Raw genomic sequence first — 22,262 nt, 5'->3', positions numbered from 1 at the left:
TTACGGCTTTACCTAGCCTTTATATTCCTTATTTCCCACGAAATTAAACCTGAATTCCCATGTGAAGGTTGATAGAAACCTAGAAAAATTGATTAGAGCCAAACACCATTGAATTTCTCTACCTTCTCACTCTCACCATTGTCAAATCTTTGAAAGGAGATTATCTCCATCACACCCATCACTAACTTTGAGTTGTGACTGCTGATTGGAGTTTTGGGAATCATTAGAGCCCTGTAGAATCAACCATGGAGGCTTGAAGTTATAATTGCAGAAAAATTGTGGATCTGAAGCTAGAGTAGAAAAATGACTTACAGAGTCAATTGCAAGCAGGAGTTTGGAAGGCTTGAGTATAATTTTGCCATACTACTTGGAGGGTTTTGTAAGTAAATTGTATTACACCTACCTATTTTGGTGAATTGCATTCGGCAATGAGGCTAGAGGTTTTTTTCATTTGATTCTCGAGTTTTTCTCTTTGATAACACATTAGTGTGTTATTGTGCCTTTATTTACTGTGGTTGTGTTGATTTTCATATTAATCCATCCTTGCAAATGTAATTGGCTAATCATATACACATTTAGGATGTAAATTGTTAAATTAGCTTAAAATTAGCATTAGTCGTAATTGTAACTTGTGATCTAATTGACAATCATAATCGAACTTGAACTTGATTGTGTTTCTCATAATTAAAGCCGCGGGGATCAGTTGGGAATAAATGGGTTGGCACGGTTTGCAAGGTTGTTATATCTTCAATCAGTCAATTAACCATTCTATTAACATTAAGCATAGTTAGTGTGAAAGAGATTTTGATCCAAATTATAAGCTACACCAATACATGACAACTAATGAGATGTTGCCACTTTCTTATTTTGTTCCAAAACGTACCAAGATTAAAGGAAATGTTTTTTGTCTCATCGTGCACTATATGTGTTGCGTCTAGGATAAATTTAAGTAACCCATTGCTTACTTCACGCATCATAGCGATATGACACAAATGTGGAAACTGGAAACACAAAAAACGCTTTCACCAATACTAACAATTTTCCCCCTAAAAAGTTTTCAATTAATAAAACATTGGTGGTTAATCGTTAGATTATGGGTCTCTAATTGATCTTCTTCATGTTGACCAGAAAATGACACTAATTAATTTTAAGCAGCTAACCAACCACTACCGCTAGAGCTGAACGAGTTGGCCAACCCCATGGAGATTAGAGAGAGATAGAGTCTTTATATTTGGCAGTTGGTAGTTGTGAGTTCTCCAATAACTCTACGCATAATACACTCACACAAACAAATAGAGAGAGAGAGAGAGAGAGAGAGAGAGAGAGCATATGCTTCAATTACAACTTTCATAAAAAGACTTGAAAGTTGAAACCCATCTCTTATATTTTCATGCCCCTCGCCCACATCTTTTGGTCACTGTACGGACAATGAGTTTCATTGAAGGAGGGGTTTGGAAAAGAAAAGGAAAAGAAGCAATGGATCAAACCCACCACAACAACGAGGCCGCCATCATCAACAACTCATTTCCTCATGACACAAAGAAGAGCAAGAAGAGTAAGGATCATCATCATGAAGACCGTGAAAAAACAAAACGGTTTGCTCTGGTGTCGTTTTGGGAGTTGCCGGATTACATGAAGGACAACGAGTTCATACACAATTACTACAGAGCCAATTGGCCTCTCAAGGAAGCTCTCTTCAGCATTTTTCGTTGGCATAATGAAACTCTCAATGTTTGGACGTATGTCTAAAGTTTTTATCTTTGGTTTATTATTATTTTTTTTATAAAACATAGAATTAATTCATTTCTCTTATTTGTCTATATGCATGAACTTTGATGTTTATTTTCAGGGTTTGTGCTTAATTATTAGTTTAATTTAGTTCACAATTTACGTATTTTCAGGCATTTACTTGGGTTCATTTTATTTTTGGGATTGACTGTGGCGAATTTGATGGAAGTGCCTCAGGTTGTTGATCTTCTTGGCTTCTTTACCAGGTTTGTTTAAGATTTCTTTTGAAAATTTTTACTTGTGGGGACTGGAAAGTACAGTTAAATATTGATTTTTCTTTTTAATTTCAAGAAAAGATAATCAATAGGAAAACCTTTTTTAAAAATATATATACAGTGCAATTGAATCTTTGATGGGAATATCCCCTGACATATTTTGATTATAAATAAAGTGTTGCATTACTTTAAGTAGGTTTGGATCAAAGATTCAAAGTTTTCAACAGTTACAGTTGGAGCAAACCTGTAGAATCAAAACCACATGCGGTGGTGCCAGTTATCTAACAGTCAAACATATGCAACATGTTTTTCACAATATGTTGAAATTGAGAAATAGTTTTTGATTTCATATGACATCCTCTGTAATATTATTTTACTATTTATCATTAACAACTTGACAATTTAATATTGTAAAAATTTTGTTTTGCAAAATGTTGTGTACTTATTAGTTAATCATTTTGTTTTATAGATTGTTTGATCTTCAGTCACATATATTTTGCCTCTAGAGCATTCACCTCAACTCAAAAATTACTATTTATTTTAAAATAAAAATCTATATTTTCTATTTTACTTAACCACATTTTAAAACATTTTACATCTGGTTATTTATTCTATACTCTATTTAAAATAACAAATTTTCTTATTTTTTAATTATTTCATTCTCTTCACATACAAGGACTATTAAAAAAATTGTTTTGCATTAGTTATAGTGACTCCTAAATTTGGACAAGATTACATGACTTGATGTGGATGTATTTTTTTGGGGTTTATTGGCCAAATTTATGGGTTTATGCTATTTAAGCTGGATATGAATGCTTTACAAGTTAGAAAGCTTTTTAACTAACCCTGGATGTGGATGGAACTATACTTGTCAATTCAGGATTGAATATAATTAATTTGATGGGAAATATAGGCACAACTAATTTTTGGTCCCTAGTCAAGGTTCACTAAATAGAGGTCTAGAGAAAGTTAGATATTTATCAAATTGAGGTTCCAATGATCAGAAAAGGTTGCATATGTAGTTTATATATACTTAAATGAAAATTTATTGGGTAGTCTAAGAGTATTGCTTCCTCTTGCATAAGGAGTGGACCCTATATGATGGAAATGGGCAAATCCTTTTCCTAGGTCTTAGTTATCTAGATGCTAGGAAAATCTCCTTTGGACAACTAAGAATTTATGATTATTTATGGCACTCTTTTTATGCCAATTAATCATGATACTTCATAAATTTTACTAATGTGTCATTAATCTCAAAAGTAATAATGAAATCACTTTTTTTCTAGATAAAGGCATTTATTCATGTTTGAACTTTTTTTTTATAGTAAAATTTGCAATAATTTTATCATATATTTCTCCTTGATTAAAATTTATCCTTGTATCTATAAAGTTGAAATCACACGTCCCTCATTATATATACCTATTCCCTTTGTAATGTTCTTGCAGGTCTATGCTTAATAGTGCTGAAACAAATATTTCTCATAATTCCAAAGATTTCATTGTAGTAAGTTACCTTATGATCAAGTCAAATCACTCCAAGCTATTTTACTTAAAATACATCCCAATTTATTTTGGTTGATTTTGAAGAAACAAACATTAATAACACTAATCTTGCAGGAGACAACAAAACTCATTAATTTGAAGGATGTAACGTCTCCAGAAATGGATATTGCCACCGCATCAAGGTGGCCATTCTTTGTCTTCTTAAGTGGCTCGATGTTTTGCCTCCTCTCAAGCAGTGTTTGCCACCTATTTTCTTGTCACTCTCACCACTTAAACCTCATGTTATTGCGAATGGACTATGTTGGAATAACCATTATGATCATTACCTCCTTTTTTCCTCCAATTTACTACATATTCGAATGCGACCCTCGTTGGCAATTTGTCTACCTTGGTGGTATCACGGCAATGGGCATATTCACTGTTGTTACAATGCTTTCTCCTTCACTTTCAAGTAGCAAATATCGTGGATTTCGAGCTTTATTGTTCTCATCCATGGGGTTATTTGGCATTGTCCCAACAATCCATGCTCTTATTGTCAACTGGGGTAATCCTCAGCGCAATACTACCCTAGCATATGAGTTGGCCATGGCCACATCTTATTTGACAGGGACATTTATTTATGTTACTCGAATTCCAGAGAGGTGGAAGCCTGGTTGGTTCGATTTGGCAGGGCATAGTCATCAAATCTTTCATGTTTTCGTGATTATGGGTGCATTGGCTCACTATGGTGCCACTCTTGTTATCTTGGATTCCCAACAGACACTCAATTGTGAAAGGATTATGTAGTATGCCTATGTTATGTGTGACCATAACTTCGGTTTATGCCTTGATTCATGTAGATAGGGACATTATTAATTTGTTGAACTGATTATTTTTTTCCTTTTTTTTGGGAGTAATGGTATCATCAAATTGTGAGTGCATATTTATAAAAAAAAAAAAAAAAAAATTGTGAGTGCACATGTAATTTGGTTTATAAGGAGAATATACTGTTATTAAAGATCTGAATTTTTTTCTTCTTTATAAAATCAAGATTTGTAGAAATTGGTCGGTAATGTTGGAAGACGACTACCGGTATTTGATGGTAAGATACCTTTAGATACATAAAAATGAATTAAATTTATGATTATGCTCCCCAAAAGTGTTGCCTGTGTAGGTCAATAAAGCAACAAGCGTCCATGTTGGTACTCGGCACCATTTTTTAATATTTTGAAAATAAGTTTTTTTGATTATTATTTTTTTAAATTGCACTTAAAAAAAAAAGAATGAAGTTATAAAAACCTGAACTTTGAAGTACGGTTTCCAACCACAAAAACAAACATGCCCCTTACAAGTTACATTTATGGAGGTTACAATTTTACCTTCAAAAGCAGTTTTGTGACCACCTCAACCCTAGTCCCTTCACACATAAAAGCTAGAATTTAACCCTAATCTCCAGAGTTAAAGGCGGCTGCAAAAATAAAGATTAAACTTGAGGATATACTAATTAATTGTCTTTGCAACCTATACATTAAATATCTTATAGAGGTTCTTAATTTGATCCAACTATCTTGATTGCCCACGTGTATTGGATGTGTGTTCATTGAAAACAAATAAATGACTTCAAATCTTCAAGAAGCTCTTGGAGTGGCCAAAAGATTGGCTTACAAGTGATGGTTGTTTGCAAAACGGATCACATAAAAGAAACAAGACAGAGTCTGTGATAACTAGCAAGAGTGAAGAGCTTAGAGCATTCACAGCAGTAGAGCTAAATAGCTATATTGCTATTTTAGCTCCACTCAAACCACAAAATCCCATACGCAGCAGTGGAGGCAAAGCTAAAATTTTTTAGCTTTGCGCTACAGTGCTCATGTATCAATACATGAGCACTGTAGCTGAAAGTTATAAAAAAAAAATAGTATTTTATTCCGGGCAGGATTAAAAAACATTATCAGACTCTTTCCCTTTTTTTCATTTCATGCTATCCCTCTTCTCTTCATACACTCCGGAAAGCCTCTCCATTTCAGTCTCTCCTTCTCTTTCTCTTCACAGCCCTCTCTGAAGCTCACCCCCACCACCGCCGACGCCGTCTTCTCTCTTCAGTCACTCCGGAAGTCTCTCCATTTCACTCTCTCCTTCACTTTCTCTTCACAGTCACTCTCTGAAGCTCGTCGCCGACCCATGCCGACGCCGTCTCAACTCTCTCAAGCTCACCGCCGATCAACCTCAGCCCACGCCGTCGAAGCTCTCAACTCTCTGAAGCTCGCCGCCGCCGGCCCTTGCCGTCTTCAACGTCACCGTTCCACCTGGTAAGACCCACCGCCGATCAACTAAGACCCACTCCATCCCAAGCTCTCAAACCCACACCGTCAACGACCCTCCAAGCCGCCGATTAGCTCAGACCCACGCCGCCGATCCTTATGAGTTTGATCTGGGTTTTTGGTTGAGTTTGACCGCCGATCCTTCTGAGCTCACCGTCGATCCTTCTGAGCTCACCGCCGATCCTTCTGGGTTTTGCTCCATTTTTTTTCCTTTCTTTTATCACCGTGCCTCTCTCTGTCTCTCATTCACTTTCAGAAAGAAAAGTTCAGAGGATTGAAGAAATGAAGCAAACAAAGAGGAAAAAAAAAAAAACGTGGATTTGGATGAAACCAACAAATAAGATAAATAAGAAAAATAAAATAAAGAATAATAAGAAATTAAAATTAAATAATGTTTTATAATATTTTTGTAATAAATTTTAAGCGGTAGATTATTACTATTTAATATTGGTGAGAAAAAAATAATTTTTTTGATGGTGGCGGTTGTAGTGGTGGTGGCAGTTGCAATGGCGGTGGTGGTAGTACAGTGGTGATGACAGTAGCTGTGATTGTTGTTTATTGTAAATAATATATTATTCTATTACGTGGCGGCGGTGGCGGCGGTGACGGTGGGCGGCGGTAGCGATTGCGGTGGTGGTGGAAGAGTCGGTGGCGGTGGTGGTGGAAGAGTCGGTGGCGGTGGTGGTAGTGGTAGTGGTAGTGGTAGTGATAGCGGTTGCAGTTGGTTGTGATTGTTATTTATTGTAATGAATATATTATTTTATTGTAGTAGATATATTATTTTATTGTGAGATTTATATTATTTTATTGTGTTGAAAGTTAAAATAGATCCACTGCTGCAGCATGTTTTGTAAAATGTATAGGTAAAATAGATAAAGTAACTTTTTGTGAAGCTAAAAAGCTAAATTTTTAGCTCCACTGCTGTGGATGCTCTTAGGTACGTAGTTTGTCAACATGTATGACGATGTGTGAGTATAGGTTGTAACGCAAATCCACAACAACTTCTTATGGCAAAATTTACCTTGTGGGGGGTTTTGTCCCTGGAAGTGTTTTTACCTTGATAGGCATTTTTGTTTTCACATTTTGTGAACAAATTCTTATCTCTTTATATTTTTGTGTTTATTAGTGCTTTACTTTTCATTTTGATTTGAACATTGCGCAAATTAACTACCTTAGATTCATAGTTGAATCAACCAATTTAAATCGGTAGATTAGCCATTTGAGGTTAGGGTGAGATCTGTGGTCACTCCGGACAGCAGTAACTATGTCTTAATCTAACATTTTCTAACGGGTTAGTATCTCAATGGTCACACCTATAGACGTCCGTTACAATAATCTCCCGCTCACCCATTTTGTTCATAAAAAGAAAAAGAAAAAAAAAGTTATTTGGGGCCCAACTTGCAATTTCACAAAAAACTCACGGGTTACAAAGCCAAAGCAAACCTGTAAACGGACAGCCACCATCATTATTGTCCCAAGCAATCTAACACAATCCCGGGCTCATGATCCAACAAACAAACACTACCAATTAAACTACAGTAGGCCTCCACCATAGACTTCCTAAAATCCAATAACCAGTACCACACGAGCCACCAAACAAACAACAAACTACAATTAATCGAACACCTGAAATAGCCACTACCAAACCCTAGTCAACATCCCATATTCAAAACCAACAAAACACCTACTCGATCAAACCCGAACCTGAATACTCCTCTCCCTCACAAATACACAACCATACCACTCAAAATGTAAATCAAGTGGTTTTGAAACAAACGAAGCAATGCTTATTAGCTAAAGAGTAGTGTTTGTACGCTAGATTTTATTGCAATTTTTTTTTTTTTTTGCAAATATAAGAACAGGAAATTTAGGTACAAAATATCGAAAGGATGCATAATCTATATGGATATATCCAACAAAACTATAATTAGATATTAATAATAAGAACACGAAAATTGACAAATTATTATTACTTCACTAGTCCTTTTAAAGGTTTTTTTTTTCTCTCACTATGGCCACGAGGTTTAATTTGGTTTGATGATATTAGCCTTGGCTGCATAAAAATATTATCATTTCGTTTGTCAATTAAATTTTTTATGTAAATTTCTTTACTAATATAAGGTAAAATACTATTTTAGTTTCTAAACTTTACTAAAAGTTTATCTTTTGTTCATAAACTATTGAAAATGTTTTACTTTCTATCCTTAAACTTTAAAAAATATCTTTTTTCATCACTAAACCATTGAAAAAAAAAGTTATTTTTTTCATCCATATTTTGTCTCTAAACTATTAAAAAAAACTCTTTATAAAGTTTGGGGATGAAAAAAATAACTTTTTAAAGTTTAGGAATGAGAAACAAACTTATAGTAAAGTTTAGGACCAAAATAGTATTTTACCCTTTAGTACTATTTTTCTTCTTCTTCTTCTTCTTCTTCTTCTTCTTCTCTCTCTCTCTCTCTCTCTCTCTCTCTCTCTCTCTCTCTCTCTCTCTCTCTCTCTCTCTCTCTCTCTCTCTCTCTCTCTCTCTCTCTCTCTCTCTCTCTCGTCTTTGAACTTTACCATAACATTCACAATCCTCTATTGTTTATTGTATATACACACACACCCACACACACACACACACACACTATTATTTAAGGAGTTTTTCCCGTTTGAACCGGATTTTTTGTTCTAAAATACCTCTACATTCCTATGTTTAAGTAGAGACAAAACTAAAGGACAACTCTAACTCCCACTAAAACATTGCCTAAAAAATAGGCCCAATTTCCTGTTAATTTTTAAATTTCTTTATCCACTTATAAATTAGATTTTCAAAATAAAAATTATATATATAAAAAAAAAAGATTTCTCTTTTTTGCTACCACTAAAAAAAAGAAAGAAAGCCTCATCGCACGCGCGAAACGCATGTGATGAGGCTAGTTTATATTTATTGGATTGTCCTCTAGTTTTGCTTAAAAGTTTTAAAATTTGTATTCCAAATTGGGAAAGTTGCTTATAAACAATAACAGACAAAACATAGAAGAAGTAAAGAAAACTAACTAATTCATCTAAGTAACCGCCTCAAACTAACTATCTAACAAAATATTAAATCAACGAATTACAAGATGACAAGTGACTACTCTCTAACTAATTAAGAATTAGCGACTTGTAGTATGACAGAAGATAGAAGCTTAGGCTAAACTACATGTCGTACTGTAGACCATTGTTGAAATTGATCCATTGCTGAAACTTGCAATGCCTTTGATCTTTAACAAAAAGAGGTGCTTATATTTATTTATATTCATAAAAAAACCCTCATAATTTTCTTTTTATAGAAGGAAAAAATTAACTCTCATAAATTGGGCATTCCTGCTATATATATATATACACACACACACGATCTATAGTCAGGCCTAGCTAGCTCGAATGACCTTATATTTTACTACTGTAATATGAGAATCTTGTTCTTCTTTAGTTGCCTTTTTTTTTTTTTTTTTTGAGAATCTGGTTGGCTTTTTCTTAATTTAGAGCTTATATGCAAAATTCTGTCTGCTTTCTCCCTTTTGACTACTGAACAGTTTTACTCTTTGTTAGAACAATGCACTAGTACTATGGCCTTGCAGAAAAGAGAGAAGAATTAACTAACCCCGAATACAATGATTTTTAGGCCTATTGACCTAGCTCATGTGCAACAACATTACCCAGCGTATTAACTCTAAAAAAGATACAAAGACAAGAAAAAGTTAATCCTTTTGTTTTACAACGTCTTTTACTAACTACATGTGACTTTATAATACATGGTGGTTACTTCAACTCCACGATTCATTAGGGGGTCCATTACAAGTGAGGCATCTCTTTCAACCAAAATTTTCTTCCAACTCATCTTATGTGTGAAAATCAATGCTTATTTCACTGCCATAGCATCAACCTTTTGAGGATCATCACATGGTTTGATGATTTTGGTCCATGCTACCATAACTAGGCTTGATATATAGTTTCTTGCGATCGTTGCTAGGCAATATACATTGGTTCTCTCCTTTTTCCATTAGGTCAACAATTGATCTTGATCATTGGATGACTTTGGAGTCCTATATTAGAGATATATTCATCCAACACCCCTCAAAAACAATTGAAGTTCCTAGAATTGATAATAGGAATTTCTTTAATTAGGGAAAGTATTTCGGGGAATCAATTTCAGATCATTTTGAGAGATGTACTGTCTTTAATTAAGGGAGTTTCTTTTATGTTTTCAAGCTATTCTTGATTTAGGGAAAACTTTATCATCATTCAACAAAAAAATATGTTTCTAAAATTTATTTTTCTGTATGCACAAAAAATGTATGAAAACTGTTAAAATAAAACTGAAATAACTTCTTAGTATTGTGTGTATGTGTGTGTTTTTGCTGATATAGGCGTCCAACATTTTAAAGTATCTTACTAATCTTCGGACATGTGTAGCCATCCTGTATCACACTTATTGGGTACTTACATGAATGAATTCCTTGCGAGTAACATCGAAGTGTTGGCTAAAATATTTAAATCAGCTACTTCATGGATGAAATGAGGCTTAATGACCACTAGACCATACCTTCGAGATTTCTTCTTACTTTCTTGGGATTGTTCTCTAAACGCAACATTTTCTTTTCAAATTCACTAAAAGGAAAAAAAAAAGGTAAAAGAAAAGAAAAAACACTAGTGTGGGAACATATTGGGGAAAACTTTTACTAAATCGGTAATATTTTTGAAAATATTGTGTTTTCTAAAAACATTCAAACGAATTAGTCAATTTTTTTGGTGTTCTTCGACTATAGCTAACAACGCTTATCTAATGAAAAAAAAAATCTCTTAGCTAATGATAATGAAAAAGCATGTCGTCAATTGTTAAGGCTTTTATTCCTTTAAAATTAATTTCTGAGAATAAAATCATAAGCTTATAGTAAGCTTTTGTCCTTTTGAAATCTATCATGCAAAATATGACAACTATATTTTTTTACTTGCATATAAATTACTCAAATGGTCAAAAGTCTACGTATCACTGACACTGTTTACTCGAGCCGGTCGACTTATCACCTGTTAGGCTGCGAAGTGGCAACAATCCCCTCCCCCCGGGCGGCAAAGAGAAAAAAAGAAGAAGTTGAAATTCCCCATTGCAAAATGCCAATGCCAATGCTTATTACAATTTCCAAAGCATCTTGACGTAAACTATAGGGTTTCTTCATGATCTTGTTGGACTTTTAGCATCATATAACTTGCATATCAATCAAACTGCAGCAGTCTCAAGAAGTTTATGAAATCAAAGGGCACCAGACTCAAGGAGTTTCTGATCAAACACTTACCTCAAAACCAAAATATTTTATTTTATTTTTATTTTCATGCACCTTAAGCTTCACCTTACCTGGTTATTATGTCCTTATTATGCTCAAGGTCATTTGTCTGTTATCTTGTGAAAGCATTAGGACTAAAGAAAGGTTATTAATATTCTCATTCATGCATTAATGAGTGTTTAGGTTCATGGTTCTCAGACCTGGACAGGATTGTACGGTCCGACTTGGTTAACCGTGAACCTCTCACTATTGCAGTTCTAATAAAACTAAGAACTTCTCAATGCGAAAAAAGCATGAAACCGCTCGAACCGCGGCCGGACCGTATGATTCTATGAACTGTGGCTGGTTTTTGTGGTTCGCATAGTTTCATTTTTTCAGATCTGCAACTCATTTGTAAGGAAAGAAAACAGAGAAGAAGGAGAAAAGGAAGAAGACAACGACGAAGCAGGGTGGCGCTGTGAAGCAATTGCTTCTCTTCTTCTTTTGCTTCTTCTTTCTTCTTCTTCTTTCTTTTTTTTCTTCTTCTTCTCTGTCCGTCTCCCTCTTCTTCTTTTTTTCTTGAACTTTGTTATGTATGTGGTCAGGTATCTCACTTTCTCTTTCTTTGTTTTGTATTTGTTTTTGAAGTTTCCTAAGCTCTTTACTTGACTACAGTACACTGACACTAGCTGCCTAGCATTGGAAATATTGAAAGCTTTTAATTTTTGAATAAAAGATGAGCTCTCCACGTGTGAAAGCTCTCCATTACTTCTTTTTAGCTTTGGCCTTTGAGCCCAACATGATGTGACATAATGTACGTGTATTGCCATATTGCCACGGTATTGCAACAAATTTATATTTAGAACAATGCTAATATTACAACTTTTTAAACAATTTTTGTCATAAGTTGTGAGTGATAAAAATATGAACTCATATACATTCATAGTTTTTTTCACTGCTTATAACTTATCATATAACGAGTTGTAGCAAAAGTTGTGTGAAATATTATAATACTAGTATTGCTATAATATTTAATTTTTTTTTGGAAATAGATATACTCATAATTATAAATTATTAAATAATTATTTTAATTTTTAAATTATTAGATAATTTAAATATATTATTTTATTTGAGGTAAGTGTCCTTCTCATTCTTATATTATTATTATAATAATAATAATAATAATAATAATAATAATAATAATAATAATAATAATAATAATAATAATAATAATAATAATAATAATAATAATAATAATAATTATTATATTATTATCATTATTATTATTATTATCATTATTATTATTATTATCACAAGTTTTACTAATTAACATGTAAATAAATAAAGATATACTCTATTTATATTTGCTTAAGATTTGACATTTCTTATTTGTCTTGTAAAAGTTATGATATATTTGAAAGATAGATCTCTATATTAAATTAGACTATTTGAGTTAATGTTTCTATTTTTATTAAATTAATGTTTTTATTTATATTTAAAATAATTATTAAATTAATTATGATGTCATCACGGTTCAACCTCGGTTTAACCTCGGTTTGACCTCAAAAATCTTGAACCTCTTCTTTTTACGATTCAATGAATGGTCAGGGTCTGAAAACCATGTTTAGGTTCATAGATGTGTTGGCAAATATAAGTGTTAAATTTGGGTTGTATCAACAAATTGTGTTAAAGTTAAGTATGAGTTAGAAGCTATTCATAGATAGCAAAATGGGTGATATTTTGAAGTTGGCTTAACTATGTTGAGTCTGAGAATTTTGCTCAAGCTAGAATCAATTTTGATTGAGCGATAGTCACAATTTGGAGTTTGAATTCCTAATTAAAAAAGAGGGGGGGAGGTGTACTAGGTTTTAGCCATATTTAAGTAATTTCTTACTCTACATAAACTATTTGTAGCATAACTTTCAAAGACAATAAAAGGAAGATATACCAGAGCTAAACATATCTTTTCTTCTTGAGCCTAAACAGAGAAAAGGATACCACGATTTATGCTATGTAGAGAGAAAACCTTTGGCCTTTTCTTCTTGTACTTCATAGAAAAAACCTCATTCTTTGCTCACTCATCTTATTATGCCAAAGATTGTTTTATTTTGTGAAAGCACTTAGTTTTATTCCAATGAGGTTCCCTATAGACGAAATCATCAAGGAGGTGCCTTGGATGTGCTGGAGGTTTTGGTTCACGTGGATTAAATCACCATAAAAAGATTTCAGAGCTTTTGGGACTATTGCATTAGAAATTCAAAAAGGTCATTAGTGGAGGTTACATAGAGGGTCTAGGTTACAAAAGTATTTGTATATTTAATGTATACAATATATTATTAACTATTTCTTCGCAGTGGCTTCTCTATAGGACTGTCTTTGCCCAGAGTGTTTTTTTCTCTGAAGAGTTGATTCATCAGTTTTTCACTTTGTCCAAAATCTAAACTATTTTTTTCTTTCTTGTTTTCTTAATTACTTTATGATTTGGTGCATGCATTTCTTGGTTATATCATAGGTCACACAATATTTGAGAGAAGTTGATGATTAATTAATAATTTTGCTACATAATTAACAAATATGGGTTGCTAAAAACCTTGTAACTCAAGTACTCCCTCAGTCCCACTTTGTTTGTCCTCTATTCCATTTTGAGATATCCCAAAATATTGTCATGTTTCTAATAATAAAAGTCATTAATTTACTAATGTTCCTATTATACCCCTATTTAATTTTCAAAACTACTCCATTTGAAAAGAAAATCAACAAATTTATTTAAGGGTAGTTTTGGAAATTAATACATTTTTAAAAGTTAGACAAGACAATAAATGATGTTCCCTTAAAAAGTTTGACTTCTCAAACAGGACAAACTAAATGGGACGGAGGGAGTACCATTTTTTTCTTAAATTTTTGTTTCAAATATTAAAAAACAAGTGGGTCAAAACTAAAATTTTTCAATTAGCAAATACAACTTGTAATTAAAATTATATGTACTCCTCAGTCCTCATAAGAATGGTGATTGTGAAATTTGTCTCTCAGTTTTTGCTTGATTTATAGAGACATTACAATTATAAATTTTCTCAAGAGTATATCAAAGCCAACCATCATTTCGTGACCATGTGGTTCCAAAAGGTTTACTATAGTGAACTTCAGCATAATAAAGTTCTAATTGATTTATGTAACTCCTTAGTTTTCTTTTTCCCCAGACCATTATTTAGTTCCAGTGACGAACATCATTATAGCAATATGGGATTTTTTGGTACACTATTCCACCGATAGCGCCCATATATAGGGCCAAGTGGCCAACTTTTCTTGCTTTGGCTGTTAAAAACTCATCAATGCTTTACATATTGTGATTATCGATATCAGTGACCAGTCTTTTATTCAAATGAAATTAAATGCAAGTCACATGACTATGCTGGGGGTCATTTACTAGTCAAAATCTTCCTCTCTATAAATTTGGATGTAGCAGAAGATTGCAAAAGGCTTGCATGCAACTTCTCCTCTAGCTCACATATGATCTTCCCCATATCTTCCTCTGTCCCGCAGAAAAGTGAGAGAAAAGAGCTGAAACCATGAATTCAGGCTTCTGCAGCTCCATATCTTTAGTGTTACTTCCATCTTTTCTTATCATTCTCCTTCTCCTTCTTTTCTTCTCCTCTTCCGCCTTAAACGAGGTGTACCATTCCACTCTCTTTTATTCTTCTTTCACCCCATTTAATCTTAGAAAAACCAAAGACACAATCCCAATGCGAGTTTCCCAAGATGGTTTTCTCTCGAATTATTCTTTGTATAAAAGCAGTACTCACAAGGCTAGCAGCACCAAAGTAAGCAACTATAGTTCTTTGAGTGAAGTTGTCTTTGTTCACTTGTTTGTAATATAATGATCACCATTGAATTTTTTTGTTGATATTTTTGCCATGTACAGAAGAAAACTAGTGTAAAGAGAATTGAAGAAGATTTAGCTAAAGCAAGGGCAGCAATTCGTGAAGCGATTCAGTTGAGGAACTATACAAGTGAGAAGGAAGAGACATTTATCCCTAGAGGATCCATTTATAGAAATCCGTACTCTTTTCATCAGTTAAGTTTATAGCATTCAAGTTACTTTAATCCACATTACTATTAAGATTTTATTTTCAGTATGTGACAGTATATACCATAATATTTAATATAAAACATGAGATGAAATCATTCCAAATTAATATTTTCTCTGTAATATTCTTTGGTAATCTTCGAAAGATACATTTATATATCTCCCCCGTTCCCAAACAATTCTAGACATTGTCTACTTTTACTATATTCCAGACATTAATGTTAACTTATAATTGTACATTGGGCATTCAATGATTCAATTTCTCTTAAATGAAGTGAAATATTAACAGATGTCCTAAGAACATTAGTTTAAAGAGCATTTTTAGAAACTTTTTTTTATAGAAAAAGGAAAAAACTCAAAAAGTAATTGATTTTTTTTAACAGCTTTTTATATATCCCATAAAATTATATTAAAAAACCTTTAAATAATTAAAATGTAAATTCATGTTCAAAACATACAATTATTCATAAAAGACAATATATATATATATATATATATATATATATATATATATATAAAGATTAGTAACAAAGTTTATTTACACGTAATCACTCCAGGAGCCACATAGAGATGGTGAAGAGGTTCAAGGTATGGACCTACAATGAAGGAGAGCAACCTTTGATCCACAGTGGGCCACTGAACCACATCTACGCCATAGAAGGGCAATTCTTCGATGAAATAGAAAGGGATAAAAGCCCCTTCAGGGCTAGCCATCCCGAAGAGGCACACGTATTTTTCATGCCCTTTAGCATAGCCAACATTGTCAAATTTGTTTATATGCCTATCACCAAAAAAACTGACTTCTATCGTGATCGGCTTCAAAGGATTGTAATTGACTACATTAAGTTCGTAGCAGATAAGCATTCTTATTGGAACAGAAGCAGTGGTGCTGACCATTTTATGCTTTCGTGTCACGATTGGGTACGTAAAGCTCATTGTTTTCTTTGGGGCACTTAGCTTTTCTTATTTTGAAGAAGATCACATATCTATTAGCAATATACACTGCCATTCCTAAGAAGTAAGGCTTTTCAATGTCAAAATATACATTTATACTAAGGCCAAATGATGAATTGACTACGTCATTTTTCATGTTAGAGAGATCAATATGCATTTTAGACTAAAGTGGAAACTGAACCTCTAAAATTTTGGGATTGTTAGATTTCACTCCTAAAATTATATTACATTTGCATAAGCACTTCTTCTGTCCATATTTTCCGTTAAGTGTAATATAAACTTGTCACACGTATTTAGTTGGTCTAATAAAATAATGTTACGTTATTTTCATCATGTGACGTTATATCATTTTATTAGACAAATTAAATATACATGATAAGTTTATATAGCACTTGACAAAAAATAAGAATGAATAAGTTGCTGACGTAAACAGGATATAACTTTAGGGGTAATACTTTTATTAACACTTTTTCTACAAGTGATACCACTTTTATTAGCACCCAGGGAGGGAAAAAAAAATCCTTGCTAACTTCACGCTTCAAGCCTCCTCAATATTGGCTAGATTCTTCTAATGTTCAAATTCTTATTCCATAATTCAGGCACCAGATGTGTCAGATGACAATCCTCAGCTCTTCAAGAACTTCATGAAGGTCCTCTGCAATGCCAATACCTCAGAAGGATTCCGACCCAAAAGAGATGTTTCAATACCTGAAATTTACCTAGAATTTGGAACACTTGGCCCTCCTCACCAAGGCCAACCTGCAAACAATCGCCCAATCCTTGCCTTCTTTGGTGGTCGAGAGCATGGACAAATTCGAAAATTCCTACTCAAGCATTGGAAGGACAAAGATAGTGATGTACAGGTCCATGAATACCTCCCAAAAGGCCCCAATTACACCAAAATAATGGGCCAGACCAAGTATTGCTTATGCCCTAGTGGATTTGAAGTGGCAAGTCCTAGAATTGTGGAAGCAATTTACATGGGATGTGTCCCTGTGATCATTTCTGATAGTTATTATTTACCTTTTAGTGATGTCCTTAATTGGAGCCGATTTTCTATACAAATTCCAGTGGAGAGGATACCTGAGATCAAGACAATATTACAAGGGATACCCTATGAGAAGTACTTAAAACTGCAAAAACAGGTATTGAAAGTGCAAAGGCATTTTGTGCTAAATAGGCCTGCTAAGCCATTTGATGTCATTCACATGGTGCTTCACTCAGTGTGGTTGAGGAGACTAAATTTTGCTCTTCCTACTTAATTGGCTGGGGATACATAATCTTACTTAGCCTAGAAACTTTTTTTTTAATTTTTTTTAGAATCTAGCTTAGCAACTTGATCACACTGGCCGCTATGTAACTCTTTGTTGTTCAGTGAATTTTGCTCTTCCTACGTAATTGGCTGGGGATACATAATCCTACTTAGCCTAGCAACTTTTTGTGTCCGTTTATTAAAAAGAAAAGATTTGTGTAGAATTACAGTTGTACCTAGAAAAGAAAAGTTTTAAAAAGTGAAACTTGCACTTGAAGCAATTTATCAGAGCCAGGAATTTTATTTTAATTTTGGTCAAGAAATTTAGCGATCCAAGACTCGCTACAGATTGAGACGTACATGCATAAAACAACATGTTCAAACCGCTGATTATTCCTTTGGGATTGGAAAAGATAATTAATCTTATGGAATTCCTATAATACGATCTTCATCACCTGAAATTTTTTTTCTTATCCATCTAAAATTGGGATTGTTACATGTGGATTTTTGCTGGGAGACCATGATTAGTTGTGATTAAGTGGACTTTCATTCCATAAAAATGGATGGTATAGAAACAAGCAATTTTCTTTTCGAAGATTTAATATCATATTTACTACTAATATAACCATACATTTATTAGATCCTTTACCTCAGATAAAGTGAGTAAAGAAACCGTCTTTTAGGTTTGTTTGGATAAGCTGTTTTAAAAAGTGTGTTTTTAGAAATGAGCATTTTTAAAATGTACGTTTTTAAAAACACAAATTTTAAAACCATTTATAAGCGTTTGACAAAACTTATGAGAACATTAAGAAAGAAGTTTTTTTATTGTCAACTAAACATTTGATCTATATTTGTCTAAAATTATTGTTTGAGCGTAAATTACCAAAATAGGACATAACTCTAACACCAAAGTACACTCATAAAATAATTTTAGTCAAATTATAATTACCCCACCACTATAGCTGTTCACCAATACATTCACCTCAACACAATAGCTATTCACCAATCTCAATAATAATATAACTTTCCCAAATCAGGCCCTACCATCTATTCTAAACCACAAAAACAAAATAAATTTGAAAAGTTGAAACCCAAATCACAAATAACATAGTGAAAAACTAACGGGAGAGGGAGAAAGAAAGAGCTTGCGGCAATGGCGTTCTCTATTTGTGGTGATTGAGCTTGCAGATGGTGCAATTGAGGCTTTGCCAGTGCGTCTTCTTTTTTTACTTAGAATATATAATGCTACATTCAATTTGGGTACACCATGTCTAGAAGCCTCTACCTAGTGTGTCTTAGTACCCAATGTGTCTTAGCTACCATTGGAGCTTTGCTGTGATGTTGTTCTGCGACTTGCATAGAGAACAACGAGAAGTAGCAGGTATAAGTTGTCATTAAGCAATAATTTTGTCATTAAGCAATAATTTTGAGGATATTTTAGGTATTAACACCCTTCAAATTTTGATTGTGATGAGTTTTTAATATTGCGGTTTTGAAAATGTTTGACTGTATTTCATTTCCAAAACGCCAAATTTGGCATTTTTGAAAACGCAATTGTTAAAAAATCGCGATGCCAAATGATGGGAATTTTGCATTTTGATTCAAAAACATGCGTTTGCATGGTGTAAACGCTTATCCAAACGGGCTCTTGGAATTAATAGAGACTAACTTTTCAAATCCCTAATTTTTTTTTGAGTGATTATTAGTGGGAAAAGACGTTTTAGCTTTTCATAACACACTAATCATACCAATAGTCTTATATGACTCAGTAGAATTGCTTGATCTATCCCATAAGAATAATTTGGCTACAATACCTCCCCTCCTATTTGCTGTAAGCAAAAAAAAAAAAAAAAAATCCCTCAATAACCTCAACGTGTCTAATAATGCATACAAAGTTGCAAACAACATTGTTTTGTTTTTGTTTTGTTTTGTTTTGTTTTGTTTTGTTTTGTTTTTTTTTTTTGTTTTTTTTTGTTTTTTTTTTTAAGAGAGAGAGGTAAATGGTGTACAAGATACTTATTATTCCAAAAATAAATATATGGGCAAAAAATTGCACACTTGGCCGATGTGGTAGATTATTAGTGATAGATAAAAATGTGATGTTAATGGTGAGCGTGTATAAGAATCAATAAGGCGAATATATACTTTTGGTTCTTACATTTTGGACCAATTCTCATTTTGGTCCCTACTTTCTAGTTGCACCTATTTTAGTCCCTAAAAATTGAAAACCATTTCTATTTTGGTCATTGTCGTCATCTCAGTGACGAGAAAAGCAAATGTGGCAAACAGAGTACCCTTTTGTCATGCTTCACCATTAAAAAAATAATTTACTAATCCTATGTATCATTAGCCCACATGCTTGGTCAGCTTCTCACCACAAAAACGACCCACGTGACCTTATCATCAACCACCCACATGTGTGGGAGGTCAAAACTAAAATCCGGCCAAAATGGTCAATTAGTCATAATTGCTTAAGAATATAGTTAGTAGGTACTGTTTTGGAAGTAAATATAATACTAACATCTCGACTCTTAGAGAGTCGATTTTGGAGGCTAAAATTGAGTCTCAAAGACTCGATTTCCATGGTCTATCACGTCTGATGTGGCATTTTATCCACGTGGCGTTTACCTGGAAATCGAGTCTTTAAGACTCGACTTCCATGTTATATCTCTCCCCTTTCCTTCTTTCTTCCTTTTTTTTTTTTTTTTTCCCTGTTCTTCGTGTCTCTCTCCTTACTACCTCTCTATCGTCTACTTCTTTCTTCCTCCACTGATCTGCTCAAGCCTAGTCGGACCCACGCCGCGACCCAAGCCGCTGCGCGACCCAGGCAGCTGCGCACCCAGGTCTCGAGACCCAGGCAGCGTGCCCAGGTCGCGCGACCCAGGCCGCCGCGCGCCCAGGTGGGTTTTGCTCAGTGATTATCTTCTACAAACCCACGGTGGTTGGTGGATTTTGATGTGGAATAGGCAAAATGTGGATTTTGTTGGTTATTATGAATTTCTGGGAATGGATGGACTTAGAGCAAAAATTTTTTGGCTTGTAAATCGAGTCTCAGAGACTCGATTTTTAAGTAGACTCTACGTGAAAAAAATGCCACATCAGACCTGATTAGACCATGAAAATCGAGTCTGAAAGACTCGATTTTGGCCCCAAAATCGACTCTCTTACACTCGAGATGCTAGTAAGAAATATAGTTTGTAAACAGTAACTACTAATTATAATGTTTAAAAAATATTGCTAATTTCCCATTTTGGCCCTAAAATCCCAAATCAGATAACAAACAAAACCCTAAATCCCAATCTTACCATCTAATTTGAGCTTACACTTCTCACTCGTTTACCTAAAAAACCAAAATCCCTAAATGGAAGCATCAAAATAATTGAACTATAATACCGAAACCCCAAAATCCTAATCGAAAATATGAAAATGGTTTAATTGAGGATCTGAAATGGAAGGAACACTGATTTGAAGAAGCCATCCACCTGGGAATGAAAATGCCCAAATTGAAAGGAATAAACGATTCAAACTCTAGGACATTGAAGTGAGATTCAGAGGTGCCATCCACTAGTATTCAATTTTCAAAGGTAAGTTTTCTCACTCTCTCTAACTTTCTATTTGTACTCATTCATTAGGAACCACTCATTTATAGTCTTTCTTGTTATGCTTTTACATATTTGGTATTTATATAATGTTGTTGGACTGTTTGTTGGTGCCTTTTTGTTTGCTATTCACAGGATCTGTTTTATATTATTTACAGATTCTTGGGTAGTATATTATGTCTTGTCTTGTTGTTTATTCATTAAAATTGTTTGTTGGGCTTTGTTTATGTGTGAGAGTTGAGTCTGATTACAAATCACCATCACCACCACCATCATGATTATCAAAATACCCATAATAAAAATCATCTTCAGTTTCACTTAATCCCAAAGGCTCTACATCCATAGACTCTACTTCTATCTCAATGCATGGGATCAAGTTCAACCTCCTCCTCTCCAGCTTCATTAAATAGAATAGGCTCATCTACTGGACGCTATACAAATACATGAATCTCTTTATGACCATTTACCAAGTTTGTCACGAACATTGCATCATTGTCATCATCCACAATTAGGTGGAACAATGCACCTTCACCCTAGGCATTTTATACCAGCCTGCTAACAGATATATATATATATATATATCCAAATTCCTTGCAAATACCCTCAATCACAACATTTAAAAAAAATAAAAACAAAGCCCAATAAACAGTTTTAACAAATAAACAACAGGACATGACATAATATATTACCCAAGAATCTATAAATAATATAAAACAGATAGTCAAAAAAAATATTTTACATGGTGTAAAGCAACCTAATATTTTAGTCACTTTCACATGCTAACAAGGAATACATGGACTGCCTTGACCAGTAAATAGCAAACAGAAAGGCACCAACAAACAGTCCAAAAACATTATACAAATACCAAATATGTAAAAGCATAACAAGAAACAATATAAATGAGTGGTTACTAGTGAATGAGTACAAACAGAGAGTTAGAGAGAGAGAGTGAGAAAACTTACCTTTTAAAATGGGATACCCAGTGGATGGCACCTCTGAATCTCACTTTAATGTCCTAGAGTCTGAATTGTTTATTCATTTCGATTTGGAAATTTTTGTTCCCAGCGGTTGGCCTCTTCAAGTCATAGTGTTTCTTCCATTTCAGATCCTCGATTAAATGATTTTGATTTTTCGATTGGGAATTTGGGGTTTCAGTATCGTAGTTCAATGATTTTGGTGCTTCCTTTCTGGGATTTTGGTTTTTAGGTAAACGAGTGAGAATTGTGAGCTTAAATTTGGATGGTGAGAATAGGGATTTAAGAAACTTTTTTTTGGGATTTTATTTCTA

General features: G+C 33.7%; 2 protein-coding genes and 1 long non-coding RNA gene across 3 annotated transcripts; 2 read left to right on the top strand and 1 right to left on the bottom strand.

The window, feature by feature from the left end:
- The first annotated feature begins 1,187 nt into the window (after window positions 1–1,187).
- On the top strand, window positions 1,188–4,518 carry LOC142641499 (heptahelical transmembrane protein 1). Its single transcript, XM_075815937.1, has 4 exons — window positions 1,188–1,739; window positions 1,902–1,994; window positions 3,450–3,507; window positions 3,621–4,518. The coding sequence occupies exons 1-4, from the start codon at window positions 1,429–1,431 to the stop codon at window positions 4,290–4,292; spliced, it is 1,134 nt and encodes a 377-aa protein (XP_075672052.1). The 5' UTR covers window positions 1,188–1,428; the 3' UTR covers window positions 4,293–4,518.
- A 10,133-nt stretch (window positions 4,519–14,651) lies between these two features.
- On the top strand, window positions 14,652–17,385 carry LOC142622035 (putative glycosyltransferase At5g20260). Its single transcript, XM_075795445.1, has 4 exons — window positions 14,652–14,903; window positions 15,005–15,156; window positions 15,727–16,090; window positions 16,723–17,385. Exons 1-4 carry the CDS (start codon window positions 14,652–14,654, stop codon window positions 17,383–17,385), a joined length of 1,431 nt encoding a protein of 476 aa, XP_075651560.1.
- Window positions 16,448–22,262, bottom strand: LOC142622036 (uncharacterized). The gene is made up of 2 exons (XR_012841858.1): window positions 21,937–22,262; window positions 16,448–17,206 (listed from the first exon to the last, which is right to left on the bottom strand). It is a non-coding gene; the product is annotated as an uncharacterized LOC142622036 (long non-coding RNA).

The sequence above is a fragment of the Castanea sativa genome, chromosome 1 (assembly GCF_040712315.1).
Source record: "Castanea sativa cultivar Marrone di Chiusa Pesio chromosome 1, ASM4071231v1".
In the NCBI taxonomy this organism is placed as follows: Eukaryota; Viridiplantae; Streptophyta; class Magnoliopsida; order Fagales; family Fagaceae; genus Castanea; species Castanea sativa.
Note: the sequence above shows the minus strand (reverse complement) of the source record. Positions and strands in the feature narration are given on the sequence as shown.

What these genes read in the sequence shown, in the direction of transcription:
- LOC142641499 (XM_075815937.1), top strand. Translation starts at nt 1,429, where the DNA reads ATGAGTTTCATTGAAGGAGGGGTTTGGAAAAGAAAAGGAAAAGAAGCA. An exon ending in CTTCTTGGCTTCTTTACCAG is followed by an intron (nt 1,995 to 3,449) that starts GTTTGTTTAAGA and finishes ATGTTCTTGCAG; the next exon opens with GTCTATGCTTAATAGTGCTG. An exon ending in ATTCCAAAGATTTCATTGTA is followed by an intron (nt 3,508 to 3,620) that starts GTAAGTTACCTT and finishes CTAATCTTGCAG; the next exon opens with GAGACAACAAAACTCATTAA.
- LOC142622035 (XM_075795445.1), top strand. Translation starts at nt 14,652, where the DNA reads ATGAATTCAGGCTTCTGCAGCTCCATATCTTTAGTGTTACTTCCATCT. An exon ending in AATCCGTACTCTTTTCATCA is followed by an intron (nt 15,157 to 15,726) that starts GTTAAGTTTATA and finishes TAATCACTCCAG; the next exon opens with GAGCCACATAGAGATGGTGA. An exon ending in TGCTTTCGTGTCACGATTGG is followed by an intron (nt 16,091 to 16,722) that starts GTACGTAAAGCT and finishes TCCATAATTCAG; the next exon opens with GCACCAGATGTGTCAGATGA.